Source organism: Orbicella franksi, chromosome 1 (assembly GCF_964199315.1).
Source record: "Orbicella franksi chromosome 1, jaOrbFran1.1, whole genome shotgun sequence".
Classification (NCBI taxonomy): Eukaryota; Metazoa; Cnidaria; class Anthozoa; order Scleractinia; family Merulinidae; genus Orbicella; species Orbicella franksi.
The window spans coordinates 25719657-25744833 of NC_138145.1; the positions used below are offsets into that span (position 1 = coordinate 25719657).

General features: G+C 38.6%; 1 protein-coding gene across 2 annotated transcripts; it reads left to right on the forward strand.

Annotated features, from left to right (window-relative positions):
* Positions 1–13078, forward strand: LOC145498861 (uncharacterized). 2 transcript variants are annotated; one of them, XM_081478747.1, is made up of 6 exons: positions 1–1849; positions 8352–8627; positions 8979–9227; positions 9647–9763; positions 10783–10949; positions 11273–13078. In XM_081478747.1, exons 1-6 carry the CDS (start codon positions 1519–1521, stop codon positions 11621–11623), a joined length of 1491 nt encoding a protein of 496 aa, XP_081334873.1. In that variant the 5' UTR covers positions 1–1518; the 3' UTR covers positions 11624–13078. The 2 variants fall into 2 exon arrangements, with proteins under 2 accessions (XP_081334873.1, XP_081334874.1); XM_081478748.1 differs by having other exon boundaries at positions 9647–9754.
* Positions 13079–25177: the final 12099 nt, after the last annotated feature.

A 25177-nucleotide genomic window follows, 5' to 3' on the forward strand; every position in this document is an offset into this window, starting at 1 on the left:
GTAGCTATTCGTTGTGTCAAAAAGTAATGCACTTTCTTGCCTTAACACATGATGTAGGGCGTTGTGCGGAACTACTGTAAGCGCGATAGCCAGGTCGATCGAGTACTTTCTAGAATTTTGCATTACGCGACCATTCGCTCATTTAAAATTTGTTTGACTACGTTACGCCTTGAACATTTAGAATATGTATTAATACCCAGAGGACGACCGCATGGCCGGTCAATGTCATTCTGAGTTTTCATACGAAATGCTCGTAACTCAAGGTACTCTATGAGCTGAAACCTAAATCTTCTGCACTGGCAAAACTACAACGTAAAAATAACTGTTCTAAAGTTAGCTGTACACAACAATCATGACCGTTAACAGTGAAATGTTTACAAAGTGTTTTCTAGACTCTTTGACCCTTGAAGGCCTCCTGTAGTCCATCAAAAGCAAGTCACGCGAGCTGCGAAGCAGTCGTAAGACTCACCATGCATGGATCAAGCATCGAGATATATAAACCAGTGGGTTGAATGGAACGATGCAGGGATAACAACTTTACGCTTGGAGACTAAAAATCGAAGAAATATAGAGAAAGCGATCGCCGAGTGAACGATAATAAATATTGCACAATCACTGTCGAAAGCCTTTTGACTAAAACCGGAACAGTCAGTTTGGCTGATACTTCCGCCCGGGCCATAACCGCCTTTTGGGAGCTGAATTTGTGCGGTAATTTGTAGCTTTTTACGCTTTGATTTAGGAACAAGAGGAAGCTGACATTAATTTTTAACACTATTGCTTAATCACTTCTGCCATTACAAGCTCTAGCTGCAAGCTGTAATTTTTTTTCTTCATTAATTAGAGTGAAAATTATATGGCTCAACTTTACTTTACTTTAAGTCAGGATTTCTTGGTGAACTTGGAGACTGGTCTGGATTGGAGCCAGAATTATAGGTTCTAGAAAACAACCTGAATCATTACATAACAACTTCCATCCTAAAATCAACTTATTTACATCGTTCGAACGTGTTGAACTGAAATATTTGACATCCTTTGTAATCTGGCACGCTTTCATTGGCGGTTTGTAGTCACGCGAAAACATATTGTTCATAAGAAGTCAAAAATTTAAAATCAAAATCAAAAAAATAATTGTAATAAAAGATCGTAAGGTCCCAAGTGTCACTAGGTTCCTAAATGCTCCACTTAAAAGGAAAAGAACTTAAAATTCACGGTCTTTGGAATCCATCTGCGAGGCGAGTAGGTGGCAACGGTATGTGAACTTTGTAGACCTCACGTATCCAGTCGAGTGCGGAGGATGTCACAGAAGATTGACTAGGAACAAAACTATTTTTCAATCCCCATTTGAGTTACAGCCTTGCTATCTAACAGATGTAGTTGTTTACGATAGCTGCTCCGGCGCAAGATAGAGACTTCTGATCGTACATTAAGGGCCACGGTAGCTTCCGAAACAAAACTCACCGGGGAGGGTCACTACTACCCCAGCAACCGACCACGAGCCGCTGAACAAACGCGCTAGGAATGAATTCTTCTCAGAAAGTCGCACAATTAATCGACCAAACACTTGATCTGCATAATTGGTACATCCTGGAAACGCCGTCTCACAGATCTCACAACAACTCACAGGGTCTGGCTTTCCAAATTAGCTCCATGCAGTTTGACTCGGATTGGGAAGAAACTCTAAATGACATTGACGAGTTAATTCAGTCGGAGTTAAGATGCACACGACCTTTTCACGGAGAAACGCAGCTTTTTAGTGAGGCAGGGGTGGAACAGTTGAGCGCACCGATGCACGTGTGGACGAACGATCGCTCAAAGGAACCCTCAACTGATCATGAGTGGAACTTCACAGGTAAGGCGTTTTGCAAGTTTTACTGATTGTCATTTTACCTGATAGGCCAGCGTGAGACACAACGTATAATCGGCGCAGGATTAACCTCTTACATTTGCAGTCTAGTACAAAATGCAAGTTAGAAGCGACTTTGAAGAAACCTTGCATCAGCGTGCGCATCAGACAAATTATTCGAAGGTCTATATTGCCATCCACCGTACTTTGGCAGTGACCTATTCTGTTTGAAGTCGTGTGTGTGACTGATAGGTTTCACTTTAACTCGATCAGCGTGTTTCATATTAACCCTGAGTCAGAATCATAAACATAAAGTATAAGTTTGTTATTTCCTTGAGACCAATAACCAGTTTACAAAACCAAATCCGGAATCTGGAAGCAATTCGCGACGATCGGACTGAACGTTTACGTCAGTGGAGTTCGAATTATTATTTGTAAAAAAGTGCGAAGATCAGCGAGTTATGATGCTCTCACTCGGGAAGTTTACAGGGCATTAAAAAAGCGCAAGAGTTGCTCGAGGCGTATAGGCAAGAGCAACGCTAACTTCTTGAGTGCTCTTTAAACTCACTTCCCAAGGACATAATAACTCGATAACGCACAGCTAAAAGAATGACTGAGTTGTTATAAGATGTAGTACTGCAGTCCACGGAAATGGTGAAGGGAAGTTTACTTTCCTCAAGCCACGAGCGTTCAGTCATCATTGAAGCATGATGCGCATTTATGAAGAGTTTGATAGCGCGGTATTATAACATGCCTTGCTGTAGTTCGTTTTGTCGATGGCAGAAACCTAGACTTTGTCTCAAGAATGAAAATCAACGATAATGATTGATATTTAGTTTGCCAAGCTCTTAAATCATCCGCCCTCTAAATACTGACAAGAGATTCGCCCAAGCAAGGCAAATAATATGTTTTGCAATGTGTCCTCTCAGCCGGTTTCGCATCACAAGCTGGGTCTTGCTTGACTTAAACCCCGGTTAACCTTGTCAGTTTATTGTTCAGGAGTTTCCTCAGTTACGTTCTGCTTGGAAGTAAATTCAAATGCCAATGTACATCAGTTGTAATCTACACTGGCGGCTTACAAAGCTAATGACCATAACATGCCTAAGACTTTCCGGTGTTCTTCACAGGGCCCCGCTCTGATAACTTTCAAGCAAACAGTTTTATTTAACATTCTTATCTTTGGAAAAAAAATGAGACTTATCACAGTTAATCAGTACAACAGAAATAGTTTTTCTGCCACATCATGTTTATATCGGGGCACAGTGAGTAGGCACAGTAGAGTCAGGATCAGCCCAAGAGTTATCTCAGTTGTTGTAGACTCGCAGTCGTCATATTCATGATTCTCGGATTGGGTACTTATCTTACGAACTCGTCACCAATTTATACATACATACAGCTATACTTGGTTTATAACGCTTTGACTGTTCTGGGATTTTACGCCGAGATGTCTTTCCATCAACGCGGGATGCTCGATATTAACAAGCTCTGCTACAGAACTGTATGCTTTAGGCCTGGCAGGTTCGCCCTATTCATAGGTTTTAAGGTTTCTACAGAATAACCTAGTTTAATTAGCTTTCGATTTACTTCTGTTTTAGCTGCTTGAAGAGCATTTGTCTATGATAGTTTAGTTTGCATCTATAAATCTCACTTCCGTTTGGAAACCCTGCCACGCATTTGTGGTAGAGGATGCTTTTATTTTTGTTAAGTGGTATTTATTTTAGATTATTTTTTGCCGTTCCTTTGGCATTACCTTAATTCAAAGTGAAATTTATTGTTTTAGCTCGCGTTTGTCACCCTCTTAGACTCAATTTCCAATGAGCTCCATTAAATGAAATGTTCCATTTATTTATAATGCCCGCATAAGAAAGAGCACGATGTCTCCTACTGTCTATTACACACAACTTTATTTCAATAGACATGAAGTCTGGTGGTCGGTTTTTCTCTCAGTGACTGCGCAAGCTTTACGATATCTACTTTTTCGATGCCTTGTTACTCTCGGAAGAGGTAGCCTTCGTCTTCTCTTCAGTAGTTACATTTAGCTTCGTCGATAATTGTCTGAACGCAATCCCTATTGTTCCTTTCTGTGCATAGTTACCGAGAAGTGAAGTGTTTTAACTAACGGGAAATATAGCGAGTACAGTAAACTTGATTACGGAATTCTATCGCATGTTTCTACTATTTTTCAACGTTCGAAATTTTAACCATAATTCCATTATACACATCGCACGTACTTCATAAAAAGTAAAGAGACGATTGTGTTATAAAATTGTACGACCCATAGCTGTAAGCTGTGCCTTCTTTTAACAACTTAAAAGTTGTTTCCTTTCGTGATAACTTGTAACTGTGCACCGGCAGATTGTATTTTATTCTTGGTTTGGATTTACTTCTAACTTAGCAATCATATGAATGAACCCCTTTCCTGTACTTTTACATCGTTGAGGTTTATTGGTAAGCAGTTGTTGTCCTTGATGTCAATGATTCTCCCTGTTTAATACATATTCCGGCAGAAGGTTGATCACGAACCACACAGTTTCTTTCATGAAAATTACTCAATTTCCTGTCGAATTTTAATTTCAAAAGATTCACATTGTTTTGAAAAGGCTATAGTTCTAAGTATCAGACAAGAAAATTATTTGATGGTTTTGACAATAAGGGTATGAACATTGATTTAGTCCTGCGCATTACATAAAATACCCAGGCTTTTCTCTACCCTCTTTCAGTTTATGAGTACTAAGGCTAACTACCTAAAGCATGTATGAGACCTTATAATCAGAACAGTATGCAGTCATGAAGGATCATGTCAGTTATACATGACTACACATTTTGAGCAGTTGTGGAATCTAAGCCTGAAAAAAATTCAGACATTCGAACACATGATTTATGCGCTGCACTGGTGCAGTGCTCCACCAACTGAGCTATCAAGCCAACTGGGAGCTGGTCACGATGTGAGTTGGTAATACACTCGTAGATGGTGAAGAATGTAAGTGAATATAAGAAAATAACAGTACTTCACCTCTCACTTTTCATGATTTTACTATACTAGTTTAAAACTGGTGTCACTACTGGTTTGAAATGACCACCGGCTCTAAATCTGATTTCTAGATTACTACAGACTAATTGAAGTTTATGATTTAACTAATTTTACAAGTAATAGCTAAGCTAGTCTTTCAAACTTTGTAAGGAAGATGACAAATGTAGCCAATCTAACCCAGTTGTGTTGTTAGCTGACTAATGGAAACAATTTTGACCAGAATGTATAAACTACTGAAAGCAAGAGTTAAACTGATTGCATTTTTTGATACAATGAGCTGATCAATTGAAATCATTTCAACATATCTGGCGTTACACTCGTTGTAATGAAACCGAAACCCCCTGTAATCCTCGAGTATCCCTTCAGATCACAAACCGCCAGCAATTTCCAACGACAAGCAGACACAAACCAACTGGGAGCTGGTTACGTTGTGAGTTCTTAATACAAAGAGCACTGCTTTACCTCTCACTTTTCATGATGTTACTACACCAGTTCAAAACTGGTGTCAAAACTGGTTTAAATTACCACTTTAAAAGTGATTTTCATCTTACTGTAGGCCAATTGAAGGTTATGATTTAACTAATTCTAATAATAGGCAAGCTAGTCTTTCAAAATTTGTCAGGAAGATAACAAATGAAGCCAATCTAGCCCAGTTGTGTTGTCAACGGACTATAAATGGAAACATTTTTGACCAGAATATATAAACTGCTGAAAGCAAGAGTTGAACTGATTGCATTCAGTTCTAGATATAATGAGCTGATCAATTAAAATCATCTGAACATATCTGGTCTTAGATTGGTTGTAATGAAACTCAAGCCCCTTGTAACCCTCAAGTATCCTTCCAGATCACAAACTGCCAGCAATTTCCAATGACAAGCAGATACAAGAAACGTACTACTCATTCAGTATAAGTGAGTTCCTTTTAAAGCATATCTTGGCTTACATTGGTTGTAATGAAACTCAAGCCTCTTGTAACCTTCAAGTATCCTTATAGATCACAAACAGCCAAAACTTTCCAATTACAAACAGATACAAAAAACGCACTATTCATTCAGTGTTTCTTTTTAAGCTTATAACGTAAAATTAAGAGACACCCAATTCGTGAACAGCAACGAGTAGTTTTATCTGCATAAACAAGACTTCACTCGATTGTAGAGGGAGTGCAACTTGACAAGATGAAATAAGAATAATTTAACAAATAAAGGGGTACAACAATTAAGTTCCATCAGTCTAAAATGATGATTAATTGTTGCGTAAATCAGGTAGGGCAGAGTATTTTCTGGAAACAAAGTTTAAACATATCTACCACTTTCAATCATTAGTCTGTGATGACCTATTCGAAATTTCACTTACTCTTTACTTTCATTCAACGTTCTTGCAAAGTCTAAATTCGTCCTTAAAGATAGTATAAAATTCCAGTTTTCTTTATCAGTAAAGAATATATTTCAAATGTATTCACACGTAAACCAACAGAGTCTAGATTTGGACGGGTCAGCTTCTTAGAGGGAGAGCAGGTCAGCAGGATATGTTATTAATCGTAATTAATTGTAATTAGAAAAGCCCGAGTCAAAACATGCAAGCCAAATGGGGGGTCATGGTCCCAGGCGTTCCTCGCGTAGTGCCAGGAAACTGGGGATGAGCTTGGGACAGCTACAACAATGTGAACGCCGTGTTTTGCGAAGAAAGTTTGGGAAAGACTCGAAGAATATGTCGATCGTTTTCGGAATGGGTTGGCCCGCGAATTATATTGCTTGAAAGCCTGCAGGATAAGCAAAGTTCATGCTCGATCTCACGAGATAACAAAGGAGCTATTTACGAGTTCAAACTACGAAAACACAGACAAAAAAAATCATGATGTTGAGACGAACATCTCGGATGTTGAAAAATCAAAGAATCGTAGTAAGCAGAACTTTGCTTGGGACAGCTACAACAGTGTGAACGCCGTGTTTTGCGAAGAAAGTTTGGGAAAGACTCAGAAGAATATTTCGATCGTTTTCGGAACGGGTTGGCCTGCGAATTATATTGCTTGAAAGCCTGCAAGATAAGCAAAGTTCATGCTCGATCTCACGAGATAACAAAGGAGCTATTTACGAGTTCAAACTACGAAAACACAGACTAAAAAAATCATGATGTTGAGACGAACATCTCGGATGTTGAAAAGTCAAAGAATCGTCGTAAGCAGAACTTTGAAGATGAGGCAAACAACATGCAATTGCATGGATAAAGAGGATACTCGAAGAAGCAACTTGAATAGTAAATATCTAAGCGTAACTCTTTCTGTTAAAAAGTTTCCTGATTCTTTTATTTGTTTTTACCCGGTAGCCGAGCAATGTTTCCAAAAACCTAGATACCTGGCAGTCTGAAATTATTATAGAATTTCTGCGGAACAATTCATTCAGTTCTTAGAATACAGTGGAATAGTAGATCTGCCGTCACTCACCTGTAGCGGACTTTCCCAATGTTATGGTCTGTCAATGCAGATCGGAAATCCATTGTATTTCTACACAGAGATCGAGCATTCCCAGTAGTTTCGAATGGACATTTCGGTGGAAAAACGGAAAGAATTTCTGACTGCCGGGTATCTACAGCTTTTTTGGAAAAACCGTGCCCGTGGGTCACACAAAGTTCGTCGGACAACTTGCAAACACAAATCATTGAATAAAATCGCTTGGTGTTTATGACCAAAGATCAAAATACTCAAATACTCTCGGGATGTTTCAAATAATGACAATAATTTTTGTTGAAATTGATTTCCTATGAATTTTTGACCGCCGGGTAGCTAGTGTTTTCAACAACCTTGCCCGTGAGTCAAGACTTTTGTAGTATGGCTGGGAGAATTCGCCCACTACAAAGAAAACTTGAAAAACATTATTTAGAGTCGCTTGGAATTTCTGAACAAATATTCTTTTCACTGGGGACTAAATGTCAAAACATTGAGATTATATGGTATGTCCAAGCTCGAAATCAGCTGGAAAATATCATAATGTTGCGTAATAAACGAGAGCTGCAGAATTACATTGCTAAATGATCTCTTATTAAGCTGTCAGCCTGTTATAACAACTGTCAATGACGTAGGAAAACTGAGTGATAACAAAGTGTAAAACTGAAAAAAAAACTGGTAACCAGTCAGCTGGGGTCACGTGACAAAGTGTTTTGCTAAAAAATGTTTCTATTATGGGCCTATAATTTTATGAGAAGTAGATCACGTGATGGCCTAGCTGCAAAGGCCTTATTATGTACAGTATGGTAAGCTGTTTCTACCAGAGACAGCCTCTTGTATAACGAGTAATATAAAGGAAAGGAAAGGAGGAGAGGGGCAAAAGGTGTTCTAACTTGTTTCATAAGTGAACAGGGAATGGAGACTGCAATTTAAGAGTCACTTTTTTCATTTAAACACCAACTACCCAGCTAAATTAATGCTGGGTCACCAAGTGCTCAAAAATACTAGAATTTTATGAGGACTTTTGCATCTATTAGGTGCCTCTGGTGAAAAACGACGGCAGCTTCATGAGGCTACAATACCCACGAATCCTGAGCCCCTGAACAAGGATCTGGAGGTAAATGTAGAGGTCCAGATTATTGACCTTAAAGATGTCTATGACAAGAAAACTAAGAAAGTAGCTGCCGGCTTAGAATATCGACTTGAAAATCCTGTGGTGACTGTTGTGGTCCGGGCATCTGTGGAAATCACTAACGTCTACGTACATGTACAGAGGTGTGCAAGAGCTGCCATAAGAACGCACGACACTAGTGGTAAGCAATGTGATATTAGCATGATGTGACCCACACTAGGGTTCCTCTTTTTGCGTTCAATATGTTTAAAAGCTATACCGTACTCTACCAAAAATAACTAACCTCGGGACTTTGGGACTTAGTAGTCTTTTACAGGTCTATCACTACTTTCGAAGGATCGCAGCTGTCGGGGCTTCGTTTTCTTTCGTGTATCTAAAGCGTGTACCATATACTGAAATAAAGGAATTTTCAATATAGAGAGATCTAAAAAAGATTTAAACCTCTTGAAATGAGTTTAGTCTACACCCAAACAAGCTCTATGTACGCAGGTAGTTTCATCAGTGTATCATTTTGGCTTGACACTTCTAACAGGTCCTGTTGAGCTAGAAGTAAGCACTTCGCAAAGCGAGACGAACCGACGAGTCATTTGTGTCGATCTTGGTTCGGTTTACAAGAAAAAAGGTGGGGATCACTTCTACTGGTTGGAGAAGGCTGACATCGCAGAGCGAAATAAATGGGAACTGACCTTTACAATAGAGTTGATCTCGGGATTGACAGCCAGTGCTACATCCAGACCTTTTCGAGTTACGACTAAAGCCAATTACAAGAGAGGAAGTGAAGGTGACTGGACTATTACCTGGTCAATTAACAGCTCTTTCTCTTTCCCTTTCTCAAAGGCACTACGAAAGCGCAAAAAAGCGGTCGCCATTGTGTTAACAGCACACTGCTAGGCTGCTCGCTGTCTACAACAGCAGAGACAGTGAGAAGCGTAGCTACTAAGAGAAAGGCAGTCGTGATAAATTGATAGTAACATAATGTCTTCTTGCTATTGGATAAATATTCTAAGATATCTGACTGATACTAGTGTGCACAATTAAGTACGCGGCAGAAATATCAAGGTTTATTCATGGTTTTGTCGACTGAATCGTACAATCATCATTACCGCGTTTGCAACTTTTCGACAAATAAAAATGCGTATAACTATGATACATTTCAACAGTAATGATCCAAATCATTTTTTTTCTTTGTTCTTATCACAGATTATCCAAGTGTTGGCAAAGCGCAAAATCTTAGTTGTAAGATCACCGTTCCAGAAAGCCAAACCATTACGAACACTGGTGTGACCACACTCCAAGAAAGTAGAGAGAGTAAGAAGGGTATAATAATAAAAATATATTTTCTCGAATGATGCTTCCTCATTGTTGTATCTGTACCTGCACTAGCATCGTGACTACTTGAGACTGACCATGAAGACAATGAGCTTAAGACATTATGAAAGCCAAATTGGATAATAAAGTGATTCAGTTTCCCATAGCAGGCTAGACAATTCAAACTTCTTTGATGACTTTTCAGTCTCTTTTTTTAACTTCCTTAACCATGCAAGAGCAATTTGTGCTTTGATCACTTTCACAAGACGTAAGAAATATAACCACCATAAATAATAGATATTGCATGCAGCTCGTGTACATGCAGTGGAACCCCGCCTTACGGCCACCAAGTTAAGGGGCCTAGGTCACGCAATTTTAGGCAATTTCAGCACTGATCAAATGGTCATAGAATTAACTAAAATATCACAAAAACGGTAGAAGATCTCAAACAAAACACAGGAAAGCCAAGGGACATGAATGGATAAAATTGGAGAGGATTAAAATGGGTTGTATATTGAGTAAATTTGAAAAACGTCGGCCCACCTTTTTTCACATTTATATTAGTTTATATCAACATGTCGTTTACACAGCTGGAATCACATTCTCAGTTGTTAGGTGGCCGTGATTTTGCAAATGAAAGACTCTTGCTCTGCCAATTTGACGCTTAGAGCTCATAGTTAACAAAATTAAACAAAATTACCTAAAATAGCGTGACCTAGCCCTTTTAATACGGTCACCTCGTTATTATGGCCACTTTATTCTGGTCCGAATAAAAGCTCGGTCAGTTATTTTCTCAATTAAAGAACCCCTTTAATACGGCCACCCCGTTAAAACAGCCAGATTTCTGTGGCCCGTTGGTGACCGGATTAACGGGGTTCCACTGTAGTTATATATTTTTTTTAACTGAAGGGTCATAAATTGTTTTGATAGTCGCAGGAAACAAATGCACTCAGCCCGTTATAGCTGAATTGTTGAAATGATCACAGTACCCACTGAAAAACACTGATGCTTTATCTGCTTTAATTCAGCTAAGCTGCAAGACACTACCATAATGACAGATGATATTGTTTGCAACGAGGTGAGTCAGGATCTATCACTCGTCAACTTTGATGGAATAGACGACGTTTCAAGGGAAGATTCTTTGGAAGAAGAGAGATTAATACTGCAGCCAAACACAGTATTAGACAGACATCTGGTAAGCAGATTGGTCAGATATTATTATATAATGGAGAACTAGAAGCTGGCTAAAGGTTCCAGGCTAGGTTTACAATTTACTGGCTCTAAACGATATTCAAGGGGTGTACATTCTAACCTGTCAAAACAGATAGTTATCATGAAACTTTAACCTTGCTTGAATGTCGGACTAAAAATTCCAAACGGAATGAGTAATAGGAAAGGTGTCAATATGTAATGGACAGTTCTGAAAACATTTGTTTTTTAATATTAATACACGTAGGTTTATCGAAGGCGTTGATGGGATCAATTTCTAAACGTAAATCGTCTGGTTCCGTTTTTCAGGTCGCATCATACTACAGTCAGGAGCCGAGGATCCGTTATGTTGTTGAACAGCCTGAGCTTCCTGCTTTGTTGAAGCTGGTGGCAAAGCGATCTATGCCGGTCGGGGATCGTCGGAAGAAAGCCAGGAGAAAAAAGTCCACTGATAAAAACTTTTGGTGGGCTTGTGGCCACTGCTTTTTTGAACGACAAAAAAAATCGACCATCAGAGCTCATTTAATTCAAGAAGTTTGTAGAAAACCAAGACTGCAAAGACAAATGTCGAAGAGAATACGTTCTGTTTCCGAGTTAGAACATCGATCCGAGCTTGACAAGTATAGACATGATTCATGGAAAAGGTCGATATCAATTTGAAGAGATCTTTAGCTTAGAAATTTAAAAAAGAGGTTTATAACATAAATGAGAACGTTGTTACATCTTTTTAAAATATCTTTTTTAATAGTTTCAACTACGTCCTGTGGTTTACAATTTGCAGAACATTCGAATCGGTAAGAGTCCTTATTGGAAGAAACACAAGTTCTTTTCCTTTGACCCGTACTTTCTTGCCTAAACAACAGGCTTGAGATGTAACGCGTTGTGCGGAACCACTGTAAGCCTTTATAAGAGACTTTATAACTAGAGTAAGCACATTTCATGACATATCATTTCTATTAATAACTGCGTGACTGGACCCACGTATATGTCCCGTTTCCTGTTTTACCAGGTTACTATGGAAAATTTCACTCCCTCTTACAAGAATGTCTTCGTGTCGAGCTGTAACCAGGAACAGGTTTCTTTCTCAGCAAATTCATGACCTGTTTTGAAACCTTTTTCGCAGTTATTCGTTATGAAAAAAAGTCCTGCACTCCCTTGCCTAAACACAAGGTTAAGCTGTTACGCGAAGTGCGGAACTGCTTTAAGCGCGACAGCTAGGTCGATCGAGTACTTTCTAGAATTGCATTACGTGACCACTCCGGCGGTCATTAATTTTTTTTTTCACTACGTGACGCCTTGAACATTTAGAATATGAATTTAAAACTCACAAAGAAGACGACCGCATTGCCGGTCAATGTCATTTTGAGAATTGAGCTGAAACCAAAATCTTCTGCACAGTTAAATTTTTAAAAGAAATCTTCTGCATTGGACGAAACCAGAACATAAAAATGACCATTCTAAAGTTAGCTGTACACAACAATCATGACTGTCAAGAGTGAAATGTTTACAAAGTGTTACAAAGTGTTTTCTAGACTCGTTGACCCCGACGGCGCGCTATAGTCCGTCAAAAGCAAATCAAGCGAGCTACGAAGTAGTCGTAACACTCGTAACCAAACATGGATCAAGCATCGAGATATGTAAACCAGTGGGTTGAATGGAACGATGTGAGGATAGCAAGCTGCGCTTGGAGAAAAGGGAAGAAATATAGAGAAGGCGAACGCCGAGTGAACGATAACAAATATTGCACAATCATTGTCGAACGCCTTTTGACTAAAACCGGAACAGTCAGAGGCCATAATCGCCTTTTGTTAGCTAAATTTGGGTGGTTATTTTTAGCTTTGAACTCTGATTTAGAAACAAGAGAAAGCTGACATCACTAATTTTTACCGCTATTGCTTAATCACTTCTGCCATTGCAAGTTCTATGTTTTGCTCAAGACGTTTCGGCTGGTGCTTGAGCCTTCATCAGTTGAAATACTAACGTTAGTACGCGTGATTCAAAAACCAGCGCGTCGAAAGCGCGCTGAGGAAACTTCCGCGTGAAGTTTCAAGAAAACGTAGCGCGAGAGTTATGCGCGCGCCAAAGACTTGTAGACTTCTACTCTATTTTTAAACACATTGGAGACTGGGCAATGGTCTGGATTGGAGCCAGAATTATAAGTTCTAGAAAACAACCTAACTCATCACCAGTTTATCCTAAAATTAACTTATTTACATCGTTCGAACGTCTTGAATTGAAATACGTGACATCCTTTGTAGTCTGGCACGCTTTCATTGGCGGTTGGTAGTCACGCGAAAAAATATTGTGCATAAGAAGTCAAATATTTAAAATCAAAATCAAAAAATAATTGTAATAAAAAATCGTAAGGTCCCAAGTGTCACTAAATTCCTAAATGCCCCACTTAAAAGGAAAAGAACTTAAAATTCACGGTCTTTGGAATCCGTGTACGAGCCGAGTAGGTGGCAACAGTATGTGAACTTTGTACACCTCACGTGTCCAGTCGAGTGCGGAGGATGTCACAGCAGATTCATAGCAGACTGTTCTGAAAACATTTTTTTTTTTTTTAAGGTGGCTGAAAACAGTTTCCAGCAATTTCCAAAGCGTAGATTTTGATGGGTCATTACGATCACTCTATATCCATTGTTGCCACAACCATAGTATCAAAAAACTGCCCAATCATTGGTGAGCATATTGGCGTCAATTTTGTGGCACAATAGGTTACCATAGCAACAGTATGACCTGCTCAAAACACCCTGAATTTTAGCTTGAGGCGCTTATAACTCAAAAACGAGCTCAGTTAACCAAGTTTTTATCATCGAATTGTGTTAAGCTTTATAAGACACAAAGTTTTACAAAGTTTAAAAAAAAAATATGTGCCGAGGGTTCAGAATCACCTTAAATACATACATACATACTTTATTCGTCCCAAAAGGGCTTTTCGGAATAAAGATAGAACTATTAAAAACTGATTAAATTAATTAAAAAGTCTATGTACAACTCAATTAATTAATTAATAAGTAACTAATTAACAACCCTTAAATGTTCGAAAAGTTAAGGTAGCTCTGAGCCCTCTCCACAGAATTTTTTTAGACTTTGTAAAATGTTGCGTCTTAAAATGTTTATCACGGCTCGAGAATAGAAAACGGTGGCCACCTAGCTCGTTTTTAAATTATAAGCGCTTAACACTAAAATTAAGGGGTTTTTTAGCAGGTTGTATTGTTGCTATAGTAGCCTGTTATATAAAAAAGATGACCGAAACTTGTTTACCAATGATTGGGCATGTGTGTGATACCATTATTGCAGCATCACGTAATAGTATTCATCATTCGAAGAATAGCTATCAAAAAAAAGAGCTGGAAACTGTTGCCAGCCTCCTTAATACATGTACGTTTATCGAAGGGGTTGATGGGATCAATTTCTAAACGTAAATCGTCTGGTTACGTTTTTCAGGTCGCATCATACTACAGTCATCGGGCAAGGGTTCGTTATGTTGAGGAACAGCCTGAGCTTCCTGCTTTGTTGAAGCTGGTGACAAAGCGATCTATGGTGGTTGGGGATCGTCGGAAGAAAGCCAGGAGAAAAAAGTCCACTGATAAAAACTATTGCTGGGCTTGTGGCCACTGCTTTTTTGAACGACAAAAAAAAAAAAATCGACGATTAGAGCTCAATTAATTCAAGGAGTTTGTAGAAAACCAAGACTGCAAAGACAAATGTCGAAGAGAATACGTTCTGTTTCCTAGTTAGAACGTCGTTCAGGTAGTAGTTTCGAAATTTCAGAACTTGACATGTATAGCCACGATTCATTGAAAAGGTCGTTATCAATTTATCTTTAGCTTTGGAAATTTTATATAAAGATATTTATAACAAAGATAAGAACATTGTTACTGACGATGACAGAAATTTCTGTCCAAACACGACAAATATATTTTTTAATAGTTTCATGTCGTAATAAACGTAGACGAATTACAACTGGAAAAAGGATATCGAAGGGAAAAAAACTTCGGAGAGGTAACATTTTGATATGCAGCGATGATAACGCGTTGTAGAAACCTTAACTCAACGTCATTAACGTCGATAATTTTACTGGAAAATAAATCATAACACGTATGAAATAAATCATCTATGTGGTCAAAAATTTAAACACATGTAAGACTCCCCCGCCCCGTTTTCCTTGAAGAAAAAAAAAGATAGAAATACAGTAACTGCGTCCTGTAGTTTAGAATTTGCGGAACATTCGAATCGGTCTGAGAGTCCTTAATTGTTTAAACAAAACAATTTCTTTTATTTTTGTGGCTCGCCTAAAACTGAGAACATTCCACACTGATTACATGCCGAACGGAGGACGGTTTCCATGAAATCGCTTCGATTGTTCGTAGCAATTATTCACGAAATTGGCAATTCGATGGAGTCTTATAGAATTACTTTGGCGCCTTTTCAATTAGTTAGTGCAGCTTACTGCTACAGTTCTTCTTGCTCGCGAAAGCAGCTCTCGATAAAACTTTCCCTATGGAAAATATACTGGAACTTTATTTCAGACGTTTACAAAGGTCAGTGGCTTTTTAGAAGATCAAAATACCTTTATATTCCTGATACCAAACTAATCTCACTCTCACTCTAAAGACCTTTACTCTTTTCTAATACGAAACATATTTTCAAACTGAAGCATGCTGAGAGCTCCCATAATGGACGATATTCTCGTTCATGTGGTTGGACTGAATGAGTTCTTACTGGCACATAAGTTCTTTGCCGCATTGAATAAAACAATGTGACATCACATGAATCGTGCATGTTATTCATATATAAACCCTGATATGGAAGTTTCCGATTTTGTTTGCACTTGAAGGAAACGAACTTTAACAGGAACACGCGAAAGCTTAAAGAAGGAACAAATTCCCTTTTTAATTACTCTCTCTGAAACAAGCTGCTCACAAGGAAGTGCATATTCCTCAGCGATGAATGTAAATGGCTGAATATTATTTGGACTTAACAACGTTCACTTTCACTTACCCTACGTTGGTTAAACAACAGAAAACATATATGCAGTATGCATGGTTATAATTGATTAGTTACAAACAGCGCTTACGCACGTTGATATCAGACTAAAACTATATTTCACTAGCAAACCTCACTTTGAAAATGCAAATCGTAAATTTTGTCATTACCAAATGCTCAAAGCAACAAATTAATAATGAAAAGATTGCCGACGTGAAAACAAAACAAAAACGTGCTAGGCTTGAGGGTAACTAATAGCAAATTAACGCACCGTCCCAATAATAACTTATACAGTAGCTTTGACATTACGCAACTCTTACATGTACGAGTTACACAATTAGTACACGTGCCCATACAGCATACTTCACTAACAGCGTTGCCAAACGAAGCTTGAGAATAATTTTGAGAACAGAACGTAATCATGCACAAGACCCATCGGAATGGCTCCATATTTTAGACTCCGCCGCTGTTTTGCTACTATTCATAATGAGCAACGGATAATTACAATATATATTAAGGAAAATGAGTGGTACAAATGTGGCGATGCCCTATAAACAATACATTAACGTTTATTTCATCCCGAATTTAAGGTGGCAATAATGCTAACACCTTAGAGAAAAAAATAAGCAAGGACGATAAAAACAAACGTATACTTATAGCTGGGCAAGAAAAAAATGAATCGAGTAACTCTGGCTCTTATGAAAAACATATGGTTGCTTTCACTCTAAACATAAATTTATATTTGCTAACGTTCACTAAAGTAGTTTTTGTTTACAAGTTCGAGAGAATGAGCGCGGAGCGGGCGGGATTCAACCTCTCAAAAGAATTTCACAGACCGTCTAATTTCTCTCTCCGACCATCCAACCCTGGCGTTCTCGCTTGTTCAAATCCCCCGCAGTTAATATTTTGCTTGCAATCTCGGCTAACTTATAAGAGAAAGTAGACGGTCTGAGGTCGGGCTATCATCGAGGTGTTGTTCCGTTTTACATCAGAGAATAATAACGGTTGCTGTAGCAAAACACCAGCCTACGACCTAATGTCTTCAAGTTCATCCCATTGACCTCAATTTTCTTTTCGATTTCTTTACAGACCGCCTTCCTGCGCTTGCCTAACTTAACCGCTTGAAAATAATTGAAACGCTCCTCATTGCACTCCGACCGTTCGGCCAAATGTAGAGGACGTAGATGTAAATGTAGAGGTGCGTTTGTAGCGAAGGGATCGTGTTCGACGGACTCGTCGTGCTCGTAACGGAAAACCACTGGCACTTTAATGGAAGAGGACAATATCTCTGGAGCCGAGGTGAATTTTTTCTCAGTAAACTGCTGCCAGTCAATGTCGTGCTCTTTGGAGTTGCTTCTTTCTCTCTCGGTTTTGTGAACTGGTCGAAGACGATCACAGTCAGGCTCATATCTTGCTGATTCTTGAGTCAAAACCACAGCCAAGTACGTATCCCAGCCAACGGGGTATTTTGGTTTTAAATTTCGCTGAAGACTACTTGTTGCTGGCTTAAACGATATGTCATGCGGCCACTGTTACTACTCATCGTGCTTGATCTGTTGTCTACAAGTAGTTAGTAGGACCAGATAATAAACCCAACCGAGTCAAGTGACGCACCGATCATCTCAGTAATACTTTCATGTACACAAATGAAGTATCTTCTTCTTCTTCTTCTTCTTCTTCTTCTTCTTCTTCTTCTTCTTCTTCTTCTTATGCAATGATTACACGTGCCCACTGCCCGTGCCCATACTGCATACTTTATACCAAGAGCGCTGCTGACCCACAATCTCGGTCGGGACAAACTTAACTACCACTCTGCCGAACAATGATGAATTCGGCGGCCTGTGACCAAAACGTGTCATTTTTCCACCATATGTTTAAAAATTTTGTTTGAATTAACCAATATTGTAGCTATAATACTGGGTTGTTATGTTATTGGGAAATTTTAAGACATTTATATGGTGGAAAAATGAAACATTTTCATGTACGTATTACGTAATGATTACAGGTGCCCACACTGCATACTTTATACTAAGAGCACTGCAATCTCGGTCGGAAGAAAAACGATCTAAACAACCCCTTCCCCATATCAATGATGAATATGTAACCAAAATCTCCCATTTTCCCACCATCTGTGTTTTTAAATTTCATTTAAATTAACCAATATTGTAGGTATAATATTAAATTGTTTTGTTATTGGTCAATTCAAATGAAATTTTACGGCATTTATACAGTGGGAAAATGACACATGTTGATTTTTGGGTGCCGAATTCGGGAACAAGACAAGAACTAAACTACCCCACCACGACCGAGATTGTAGGTTAGCAGCGCTGTCAATAAGAAGTATGCAGTATGGGCACGTGCACGTGCCCATTGCGTAACTCGCACGTGTAGGAGTTACGTTGTGTCAAAGTTACCATTCAAGTTATTATTGAGGCGATCGGTGCGTCAATTTGCTCATTTGCACTTACAATCTTTTGGTCCTACTAACTAAGTGAAGACAACACATCAGGCACGCATGCTCTGTTTATTTGTTTGTTTGTTTGTTTGTTTGTTTGTTTGTCTTAGAGCAAATTATCTCCCATGTTTTCATATATGTTACTAATGTAGCAACCTTCTTTTGCTAACATGATCAAACCAAACCCCATTCAGTCCACCAAAGCAGGCCATTTTACAGTTCTGTGAATTGTAACAGAGCCTCTGTATGAAAGCGAGGTTTGGGTTTATATGGTGATGATAGAGATAATATTAAAATTAGTTAGTATGATAACAGAATAATTTAGACTTGAGAAGTAGCAAGGTTTGTATCATAACAAAGTCAACTCCAGCCTCACTTCTGTTCGAATTAAAGGCTTGCAAGCAGGGAACTGTGAAATAGACTAAACCAAATGATTATTATTGAGTCTCACAACGTGACACGAAAATTTTGCAGTGCAGACAATAGGCATGGTTAGAATCTGTCGAAAAATAGCTTTATCGTATAAAGCTTCTAGCTTTATACGTTTTGGCAGCTAATGCAACCTTCTTCACCCAAAAACAATAGTCAATATCGATGGCATTTCTGGCGATCAACGTGAATAAAATTACAACAAAACAGCAATAAAATATCTAAGTAAACAGTAACAATAAGCATAGTTAGTAACTATGCAATAAGGCAGAAGTGAAACAAAATACTCTTTGTTAACCGCTTTGTTCCTAATAATTCATCAACATCTGATTTCCCTTTCGAATATCAGTTCATTGTCAAACCGACAGTGAAAAAATCGTCGCTATTAGCCTGCAAGAGTATCGGGTCTCGACCTACAATTCTGGTCACATTACTTGAAAATGTGTGTTCACATCCAGTTTTCCCGACTCAATGTTGGCAACGGGCAAAGCGCCTATATTTATCAGTTTGAAAAATTACGACCAGGATTCTAGCTGTCGGCGCGAACCGAGAGGCGAATATAGGGCTGTTTTGGGTGGATTTCAAGCAGGAGACACTAAACATGTTTCCAAAACTAAAATTAAACCTATCTCCAGGAGAAATTGAAACTCCATGCTCTTTGAATTGAAGACCTAACATGAAACTATTGACGACTATAAATAGTACGAGTCCACCGTAAGTGAAAACTCACGCAAGAAGAGCCACAAACTGTACTGACTGAATTCTTCTGAACTAAGCACACATTGCGGACCACTGCTGCAGTCAAGGCAACTGAACAAAGATACGCGCTATTATGTTTTTCGTTCTCGTTGCCCCGCACACACTATAACTACCAGTGACCGTTCGTGATCTACAAGCTTTTCTCGTGTTCTCCCGACATCTCATGTTGGTTTTTATTGCACCAGTAAACCAATCAAACATTGATAGCAAGAACATATGATTTATTTATTCACTTATACCTTCAGCTAAAAGACTACCAATGATTGGAATATTAGACCTATGGTCAACAGAAAAGTTGGTGGTATATTTAATAATACTTGGTACAATAAAGAGCTCGTTCCAGTTCTGGCGTCACGGATTTCTCGCATCGTCCTATGAAGGTAAGTTTCAACGACCCCGTCACCTACTAAAACGGACTCCAAAGGCGACCACTTAAAAGGGCCTAAGATGGGAATGATACAAGGAGCCAGATAAAAGTACGAGGCTAGAATGTTCGAAAAATGACGCTTACAGGGTGGAAACTTGAAAGGCTGCTGAAATGGTTCACATTGTCATTTGGAAAAATAAAAGAGAGGAAATCAATACACTTGTAGAACATCATATAATCTATCAAACTTGCAAAAAGTCACTGAATAATTATTGATACCGGGTTAAATACTTTTAAAAAGTTATTTTGAAGTAGATAACTTACAAACAAATGGTCGAGATTAAATATCACCTTAAGGTTAAGAAGCAGTTCATTCCGTCAATTCTAACGTGGCATATATGGTTAACCAGGTCATAAGCATCATCGGTGTCGCCACAATAACAAGTGTCATATGCATGTTAAGATATATATTATACAAGTGTGCGCGTACTTCTTTCGCTCGCGACTAGTAAAGTATTATAAAACAAATGAGCGAGTCTTGAAACGTTATTGCGAACAAAGCAATTGGACCAAACACTGAACAGTGACTGATGCAATTTCAGTTTTACGCTTTAAGAACAATGGTAAGCTAAAGGGGTAAGATGGGTGCAACAACCTTAACTAAAAGACAACGTCGCGGCGAACAAGACTGGAACCAGTCAATTTTGGAAGATGACGTAGATGAACAGCGGCAATTGGACCGCACACTCCAATTAAGTTTTCTGCATTGTTTAAACGGTTAGTTTTATTCACGACTTTCAAAAGTAAAACAATATTCTTCCAATTTAATGCATTGTTAATGAAAAAAAAAAATAAATAAATTACTTGGACAAGATGACAGAGCTGCCAACTACACGTACGGCCTTTAAACCTTTAGGAAATTGTTTCTCTTAAAAGTTCTTTGGAATTGAGTGCTCTTGACCGGTTTGAAAATTGCTCATTGTCTGTCCTTTAGGGGCATCTGTATCAAGGTGACTACTTTGCTATTGGATTCGACACGGAAATTTCCAGAAACTTTTCCTGGGTATTCATTGCGAGGATATATTTCACCTAAAAATGACGTGTTTATTTGAACCAATCACGCATGATTCGTGAGAGCAGATAGCATAGGGAGGAAGCATGCAGTGAAGTAAACCATTGACCTCAAGGAACAATTTAAAGCACGTTTCACTGCTGATAAACGAAGTCATCTTCAAATGACACTGAGTTCCTTGTTCCCTTCGTGCCATGCTCCTGAACTCACGAAAATGATTATTTTCATGAGTTCAGTCTTCCGGTGATCATTTATTTAACTGACAAGAAAAGTCACGCAGAGACGTCTTGCTTGTTTGCGAAAAAAAAACAATCATTTATCTCCCTGGAAAGCTTTGACGTTAATTACGCGCGACTTAAAGCGCAGATTAAGATTCGCAAAGTAATTTAGATACAATGAAATGACCGAAAGAAAAGCAATCCGTTTCAAGTATGCGCTTTCCGCTAGTAAAAGACTGTTAACTGTAAACTCGCTTTAAATGGAGACACCTTTCAAGTTCAGCTACCTGAAAAGGTCAATTGCTTGGCAAAATACTCTACTATATCAGCTGTTTTAACTTCATACCTGACTAACACGTGATTCCTTTTTGCAAGTTTAATGTCCAAAAATCCACATCTGTTTAAATTCAGTAACTATCACCCAAACGTAACACTACGTTCGTGGTGATAAACAAAGATTGCACTTGTACACTTACTGTTTAGTAACCATTTCAACCGCAAACTCCTCCCACTCATTATCTTGGAGACAGTTCACTTCTCTTAAAGGATAGACATGACTTCCTCCCAAGGAAACACACGCAGAGTTTCTGTCGGTCCTCGCGAGTAACTGGCTTTTGACAAAATGAGTCTTTTCGCTTTCGACCCCGAGCTAGAGCAACAGTTAAATGACATAGATGAGTTTATCAGGGAGGAGTGTGGAATTGACCTATCTGCTGGGTTAAACCAAAGCGAATGGTCTTTGCTTTCACAAAGTGGGAAAGCCCCACCGCAGTATACTTTTAGCTCCTGGAGCTTTACAGGTAGGTCTGGAAATTTCATTTTAATTAGATACTGGTGATAAAATGTCGCTATTCTTGAAGAACTACGGGTTCTACCAATAACGCAACTTTGAGATAAGACAAACCAAACAGGTATGGAAGTAAAAAGCGCCAGCATGATGGCATTTCCCCTCGTTTATATAGAAACACATTGTCTTCTTAAAAAAATTACCATTTTAAAAAGCAGTATGTCGCTACTCCCTTTACAAAATATACAAAATTAAGAGAAAAAAGTTCAGTCTCCTATTTAACCAACTATATCAATCACCTCTACTGCCACAATCAAATCACCACGACTTACTTGGCTACAAATGTTCTGTACGTCTGAACTTGTTTTAAAAAACATCTACTAAAAAAATCTACTTTGTGGCACTATTCGGCTAGAGTTTTGGACGTTTTCACGTTAGCTACAGCTGTAAGATATAGTCACTGTCCATTAGGATAGTTTCTGGTGGAAACGTTTTGTTGAGGTAGCTTGACGTTTGATTAGTTTATCAAACTTCTTTCCTTCACATGCTCTCTACTGTCCGGTCTAAATCATTTTTCCTCTTTGAGAACCTGGAAATAGATGACTTGCCGTGTGCAGTTTTTTACTGATGATAATCTAGTGCTACAACATCTAGCAACGTTAGTTGGCTGCGGAGAAAGCAGCAGTGCCGACCATGGAGTTTTACGAATAACTGAATTAAAATTGAAACAAGTTCCCTACACAATATTATATTTTAAAAGGGCTAATGCTGATTAAACGCTGACAGAAAGAAATACGATTTTTTAAGTGATCAGCTCGTAATTGAAGAGCTTATTTACTTCCCGTTCATATCAGTTTGGTCACAATTTGCAAAATGAAATTATACATTGAACTACGTTCAGGGATTTCGTGTTCCTACTCCATGCAAAGGCATCAGACAGTGACTGTGGAAAATATTGAACTGACGCTAACTAAATTTTGTGAACTTTTCCAACAAAAGATAAAATGAACTGTAATGGTTAGGTTTAGGGCAGCACTGGGAAATTCAATGAACATCTTCATGCCATATAGGTTTAAGCGTGGGCGTAGGATCGTACTCTTAATAAATATTTAAGTTTGCTGTTTGAGTGTTAAAACTTCTTCCCTGACAATTCAATCAGTAAAAATGGGTTCCCACTATTGACATAAATCATTTCCACGTGCACAGTGACATGAAGGTTGCCTATGCGATTTCACCCTGAAAAGTATGTGCTTCCTTTCCTCGTCAGGGAGTCAGAAAACGACAGAAAATAGTTGACCTATACCTACTGGTTGCGAAAAGTAGTTTATGTTTATCAGTTATACAGGCACAATGGTCGTCAAAAGAGAAAAATCACGTGAAATGTTTGTGCCACCCTTTTTTTTTTTTTTGGCGTAGGCTCGCCAAGCACGAACATCGGCGAGCCGAGAGATGCAAACGCGCTTTCACCAGCGAACATACATTTACAGGCTAAAGTGGGTCATTTAGATCATAATGCCAGCAGTCCTAAGTAGCATCATCCCTTGCTGAGTACTTGAGCGAATTGATATACGAAAACCCGCTATTCGTTACATTTTTTTTTTCTTTACGGTCATTTGTCAATACATGTAACCACAAAAAATAAAATAGAAGCTATTACCGAACTGAACGAAAGCTTGTTAGGCCAATTTATTGCACACCTTTGCGTCTTACACAATAAAAACTGATATATTGTTTATTTATCTTTCACGTTAAGACATTTCCTTTTCATCACATTGTGATAAAACAAAACACTTCTTAAAGCGTTATATACACCGCTCTTTTGCTAATATCCAGCTGGCAAAAGGTCAAAGGAGACTTAGAAATATTATAAAGGAATGAGAAGGGTTAAACAAATACATTTCAGTATCTTGAGGTTTTCTTCCAGTAAATGCGCTTTGAATTACCGGACATACTCCCTCGGAACGCGTGAAGTGCATATTCTATAAATACTTTTGGTTAACTAGCGCGAGGTCCGTATTGGGAAATGTTGGTCGAGTTCTTTATTTGTTTTAGAAATGCAAAAAGTATTCTTCTTTGAAAACTCGCAAGTTCGGGTAATGAGACATCCCTCCATCAAAATTTCTGTCACTTCAGTATTTGGCTACAGAATCTGGACGGTATAAAGTTTAAACAAATACACCGCCATGAACAAAATGGGAAGAGCAGAAAAACGACTTCCCCATGTCTTCTGCTAAAACTTCCTTGTTTCGAGCTGCCCCTAAAAATTGCTTCGGTGTAGCATTCTTCGGCTTTCCTTCGAAGCCACAGGTTATTTTCTGAACAGTGTATTACCAATCATGAATAGAATAGGTTTGACAAAAACTGCCGACAAGCATGGATTCCTCAAGGCCATTAGAAACCTCCCACGACAATAGAGTGCACTCGGGTCTAATTCATTTGTATTTCATAAAATATTGTTCATTTAATAAAACATTCACTTGGCGTTTGCGACAACTTTTCTTGTATGTCTTTTAACAAATAAGTTCACGATGTCTCGTATGTATGTGAAATAAAGATTGAATCAATTCAACTAAATTCGAACATCCTTCATGAACACAACGAAATTATTATTATTTTTATTATTATTATTATTATTATTTTTTTTTTTTTTTGATCCTTAAAATCAAGTTATTTGGCAAAGAACATAAAATACAAACCTACATTATTAAATAACAACAATGAAGCGCGATTGTTCTTACAACGGAACTATTTGTGAGGTCGGAATTTCTTAAAGCGGCCTTCACACGACAAACTAAAGTTAACAAACTGGTGTTGGCAAACTCAAGTTGGTGTGTGTGTGAACGGCACAAATACAGTCGGCAAACACGTTGGCAAACTGTTGGCAACAAATAGAACTTGCCTCTATTCGCGCCAACTTTTCCCCCAACTTTTTCGTGTTCGTAAACTCGTAATTGACGCGTGAACTACGTGTGATCGATTTGAAAACGTGTGTTGGTAACTGTCAACCAATCAGAACACGCGCTCTTTTCACATGATTTGCGTGACACTTCACAAAATGGCGGACGACTATGCGCAAAAACGTTTTGAGGGCCGAGGCATCTTCTGTGCGAAGCTCTCGAACGAGCGTGTCCCACG

What these genes read in the sequence shown, in the direction of transcription:
- LOC145498861 (XM_081478747.1), top strand. Translation starts at nt 1,519, where the DNA reads ATGAATTCTTCTCAGAAAGTCGCACAATTAATCGACCAAACACTTGAT. An exon ending in TCATGAGTGGAACTTCACAG is followed by an intron (nt 1,850 to 8,351) that starts GTAAGGCGTTTT and finishes TGCATCTATTAG; the next exon opens with GTGCCTCTGGTGAAAAACGA. An exon ending in CAGTATTAGACAGACATCTG is followed by an intron (nt 10,950 to 11,272) that starts GTAAGCAGATTG and finishes TCCGTTTTTCAG; the next exon opens with GTCGCATCATACTACAGTCA.